The sequence below is a fragment of the Tupaia chinensis genome, unplaced genomic scaffold (genome assembly GCF_000334495.1).
Source record: "Tupaia chinensis unplaced genomic scaffold, TupChi_1.0 Scaffold000012_1, whole genome shotgun sequence".
In the NCBI taxonomy this organism is placed as follows: Eukaryota; Metazoa; Chordata; class Mammalia; order Scandentia; family Tupaiidae; genus Tupaia; species Tupaia belangeri.
In genome coordinates, this window is record NW_006159442.1 from 3,121,246 (window position 1) to 3,126,529 (window position 5,284).

General features: G+C 47.1%; 1 protein-coding gene across 6 annotated transcripts in view; it reads left to right on the forward strand.

The window, feature by feature from the left end:
• ZNF532 (zinc finger protein 532) overlaps positions 1-4,869 on the forward strand; it is a 130,273-nt gene extending 125,404 nt beyond the window's left edge. For all 6 annotated transcript variants that reach the window (XM_006139933.3, XM_006139932.3, XM_027768674.1 and 3 more), the window contains one exon: positions 2,912-4,869. In XM_006139933.3, coding sequence (XP_006139995.1) covers positions 2,912-3,406 — 495 coding nt within the window. In that variant the 3' untranslated portion in view covers positions 3,407-4,869. The remainder of the gene's footprint in view (positions 1-2,911) is intronic.
• Positions 4,870-5,284: the final 415 nt, after the last annotated feature.

Genomic DNA, 5,284 nt, shown 5'->3' on the forward strand with positions numbered 1-5,284 from the left:
ATTATTATTATTACTTTAATTTGACCAGAGAGTGAGAGAAAGAGAAAGGGAGAAAGCAAGTCACCAAGTCCGGGACTTGAACCGTGGTAGGCCGTGTGGGAGTCCAGCACCTTAACCACCACGCCACCTGCCAGCCCCCTGAGTTCACTGTGACCCATCTGGATGTACCGAAGGCCTTCGGCTGTGAGTGCATCTTCAGGGGAGGTTATCTTCTCGGCCGTCCGTTATCTCCGTGTTTTCTGCCCTACAGGCACTGCCCCGACTCCAGGCGCACCTTCACCAAGCGGCTGATGCTGGAGAAGCACATCCAGCTGATGCACGGGATCAAGGATCCTGACTTGAAAGAAATGACTGAAGCCACCAACGAGGAGGAGACTGAAATGAAAGAAGACACCAAGGTCAGGCATCGCAGACGTTTGCTTTGCAGCCACGTTGTGTTGACCTGCTTTTCCCATCCACACTTTCTAGTTACATTTGTGTACAGTTACACAACTTTAAAAACCCAGACTCTGCATAAAGGTATAAAACAATAATGAGGGGCCAACGTATTGGTTGGTGGTTCAGGCACCGGGTCGAGTCCTGGACCCGGAGCCTTGAAGCTCATGCCAGGCGCACGTGCTCAGCGCTCCCCACTTAGTCACAGGACAAGCAGAAGGCCTGCTCTTCCTCTCCTCCCGGGCGCTTTGCAGTTCACCCAATGCCCTGAACAACTCTAGTGGGCTCACCCGGGTCCCTGCCCAACCGAGGACACAGCCTCTGTGCTCACATCAGGCCTCGGTTTCTCTGCTTAGTTTTCCTGGGTCTGAGCTGCTGGACTTCGTAGTTTGTCTGTCCTGCTCCTCTTAAACAGAAGATCCATGGAGGCAGGAGCGTGTTTGTCCACGGTTGAGGCCCATTGGCTGGAGTGATGCCGGTGACACAGGAACTCAGCTCCTTTGTTTGTCCACAAACCCAAGAGGAGAGTGGAGGAGAAAGGATGGCAGCATGGCCACCCCCCAGGGGTGATTTCTTTCTTTCTCTCTCTCTCTGATGAGCTCATGTACCCGATGGCAAAAATCCCTCTTAGAAAAAATGATAATGGATATTTTCCCTCTGTACCTGTTATGGACTCTCATCTTGGATGTACTTGTATATTTAAATGTTAATGTTTTATGTGGACTTAGAAAAATGATCTCTTAGCTAGGAGGAATATATAAAACTAGATTTTTTTTTTTTTTCTGAGAGAATTTTGCTATAGGGACGTGTGCTCACCAAGAGACAGAGAGACAGAAAGTAAGAAATCACCCTCTAGGGGGGTGGCCATGCAGCAATTTTTTTCTCTTCCATTCTCCTCTTAGGATTTTAGGCACATAGGCACATGCACCTGGTGTGAGTTTCAAGCCACCGGATCCAGGACTTGAACCTTGGTTACCACACAGGCGTTCAGCACCTTAAGAACTATGCCACCTGCTAACCCCAAATTGATTGTGAAAGGTCCCTAACGAAAATTGTGATTCCTTAATGATCTTTGTGATGATCAAAGACGAAATCGCACATTTGTGCTTTATTCTTGTATCAGCGAATCGTAAACTTCAACCAACCAAAGCTATATATATATACATAAGAGGTCTTCAACATGCTCATGGAAAAGTGGGACTGAAGTATGAGTTTATTGGGGGGCCATCATGCAGATTTTCCACGAGCTTCCTGAAGACCCCGTGTCCGTGAACTCGTGGGAGGAGTGCCGTGCGTGTCAGCCTGAGTGGAGATCAGAAAGCTGTGATCAGCAGTCATTGCGGGGTGCTGCTTTCGTGGATGCTGTGCTGTCTGTCGCTGGTGCATACCCAGGTGAAACCTGTGTGTGCTTTCAAAGAGTGCAACATCGTGAGGACCCAGGTCAGCCTAGTGTTGCATTAAAAGTCAGTCGTTCCCACAAGTGCTCGCAGTGGGGAATTCCAGAATGCATTTAACGCCAGGGTAGCTTCAGGTCTGTTCAGGACACAGACCTGACTGTGTCCATATGCACAGGACAGAAAAGATGGGCCACGGAGTATGGAGAGGGCGTGTCACTTTGGTTTGGATTTCCTTTTTTTCCTTCTCAGTGACAAAGGAGACGGGGAGAGAGGTATTTCAACAAGACCTCACCATGCTCTGAATCTCCTGCCCCAGCTTCGCAGTTGACCAGAGTAAAAAACACACCTCCATGCTGACCTGTGCATGTCGGTCTAGGACCCCAGCCTGGGCCTCCAACCTCATGCCCTGTGCACCATGGCTGGACCCAGTTTGGAGATTTGGAGAATGAGAAGTGAGGGGATTTGAGGTAGGCAGGAATCTAGAAAGCTGCAATGGAAGGAGAAAGGCCAATACAACGGGAAAGTGGTTTGGAGGTGAGCGGGTGGTGGGAAGGTGCTGCTGGTGGGCGACAGCTACGGCCGGGGAACTCAGCCCTCCCCACTTAGTCGTAGGAAGAGCAGGAGGCCTGTTCGTCCTCTCCTCCCAGGTGCTTTGCCATTCACCCACGCCCTGAACTCCTCTACTGGGCTCACCTGGGTCCCTGCCCCTCCAAGGACACAGCCTCTGCACTCACATCAGGCTTCCGTTTCTCTGCTTAGTTTTCCTGGGTCTGAGCTGCTGGACTTTGTAGTTTGTCTGTCCTGCTCCACTTGAACATAAGGTCCATGGAGGCAGGAGCATGTTTGTCCACTGCCGAGGCCCATTGGCTGGAGCGATGCTGGTGGCATAGGAACTCTGTTCCTATTGGTGGAGGGAGGAAAGCTGTGGGTTCAGGTGGGGGGCTGGGGCAGACACTGCTGAGAGGCCCCCAACTCCCAAAGCACACAGTAGGGTTCTCCTAGCAGCTCTGACGTCAGAGCTGGCCGTCTGTCAGCCACCACGCAGGATGGTTTCCAACTGTGACTCTTCCCCCTTGAAGGTTCCTAGCCCCAAGCGGAAGTTGGAAGAGCCGGTTTTAGAGTTCAGGCCTCCCCGAGGAGCAATCACCCAGCCGCTGAAAAAGCTCAAGATCAACGTGTTTAAGGTCCACAAGTGCGCCGTGTGTGGCTTCACCACCGAAAACCTGCTGCAGTTCCACGAACACATCCCTCAGCACAAATCGGATGGTTCTTCCTACCAGTGCCGGGAATGTGGCCTCTGCTACACGTCTCACGTCTCCCTGTCCAGGCACCTCTTCATCGTGCACAAGTTGAAGGAACCCCAGCCAGTGTCCAAGCAGAACGGGGCTGGGGAAGATAACCAACAAGAGAACAAACCCAGCCCCGAGGACGAGCCCTCCGACGGCGCGGTGTCAGACAGAAAGTGCAAAGTGTGCGCCAAAACTTTTGAAACTGAAGCTGCCTTAAATACTCACATGCGGACACACGGCATGGCCTTCATTAAATCCAAAAGAATGAGTTCAGCCGAGAAATAGCCACAGATGTTCCATGAGGAAAACCCCTGTCCACATTGGAATGAAAAAGACATTTTTGTTACAGAAAGTTTGCAGTATAATAGAGTTAACAGTACTGTCTAGGCTGTTGCAATATATTCTCTCTCACCGTACCTTCTTCACCTCGTCGTATATATCCTCGATAAGTATTCAAACAGTATTTGAGTTGAAAAGAGTTTGTATATATTTAAATGAATAACTTTTTATACTCTTTGTTACATGTTTGTAATCAGTATTTAGTGGAAATGTTTCGAGTTTTGTTTCTGGGTTAGAGTTTTTCTTTTTGTACTGTTTTCTTTACAACAGAGTTCTTAGTAACAGGGGCAATTCCTGCATTCAAATAAACCATTTTGTATGTTATAAATTTGAATGGTTAACTAACTACAGGCTAAACTAAGGCCTTTTTTAGTGTTTTTAATTTTTAGATTTCACTACATGAATTGTAGGCAATTGTGGGTCTCAAAAACACTAGGAACTTTTAAGTGTCTTAGCACTATCCTCCACGTGCCTGCTCCGAGAGGGAGTGCACATTCGAGACACAGCTGCACCCCGGTGCGGGCATCCCTTTCAGCCACGCCATGTGTTTAAAGCAGCCTTGCCGGTCGCTTCTTTCCCAGCAGGGGATAAAATCTTAGGCCTGGACTTTAGTAAGGAACGTGAATTTCCTTAATTCCATCTTGAAGAATGGGAAAGAAGAGGGTTCTAGAAGGAGGCGGGTTGTTTTCTAGGGAAACTTGCAAGGCTGGCTTAAAGAGCACAAGGAGTAACGAGAAAGGGCTGGACTACTAGAAAAGTTACAAATAATGTAGTTAGACCAATAGCTTTCTATCGTCAGGTTTTTTGTCATGTAATTTATTAACTATTACAGAAACAACTAAGAATAGCAAGTATTTCTCTGGCTCTTGACAGAAAAAAAAAAATCACAGTTGACTTAACCCTTTGCTGTCTAAAGTGTTGGCGTCTCCTGTTCTGGGTGCTACTGCCAGGTACTTAGGGTTGGAATGCACAACTTCAACCACCGACTTCTCAATGCAGCAGCCTGTGTATTGCAATTGGCCATTAGGTTAAGCACTGAGCCACCTGGGTTTCACTCACTCGTTTCAATAAGAATATTTAACGTCAGTAGTTCTGCTTTATCCAAGTGCAGCAGAGGTACTCTTCTGTCCCTTCCGTTTATAGTTCTCTGGGAGAGTTATATATTTTGGTTTTTGTTTTGTGTTTTCTTTTGCATTTTATACATTGTATTTATCTCTGAACATGTTTTGTACTTTTTTTTTTAATTAAAGAAAAGACATTCTTTTGTGTATATATAGATATTTGCATGATATACTGTAGTCAATGTTCGGTTCCTCAAAAGGTCTTGCTGCTGTCAGGTGTAATGCACTACATCCATCATAACTGTATTAAACACATTTCATATGTAAATAAACGTGGGACGTTTGGCCCTTGTGCTTCCGTGAGAGAGTTTTTGATGGTGGGTCTCTGACATCTTCATGAAGTTTAGGAAGTGATTCATCGCAGGGACTGGCTACAGGATATTGCAGAATTCTTCCCGCTCACTCAGATGAATGGGATGTCTGCTCTCATTAGTAACTAGCTGCTTCGTCACTTTCTCATTGGTTCCATCAGTACGTCGGTACAGTCCAAGGATGTGATTCAGTATTCCTCAACTTGAAGTTCAATTGCTGTTACTTGTTTTCTTTGTACTGCTCTAAGTTGTATCATAGCACTTTCATGTTTCTGCGTTTGAACCTTGCAATAAACCTGGGCAGTGGGCTGCACAGGTCTGAATAGCCTCATTTGACAGTTGAGGCTGAGCTCAGATGAAATTCTTTGCCTAAGCCCTCATAGCTAGTAAGT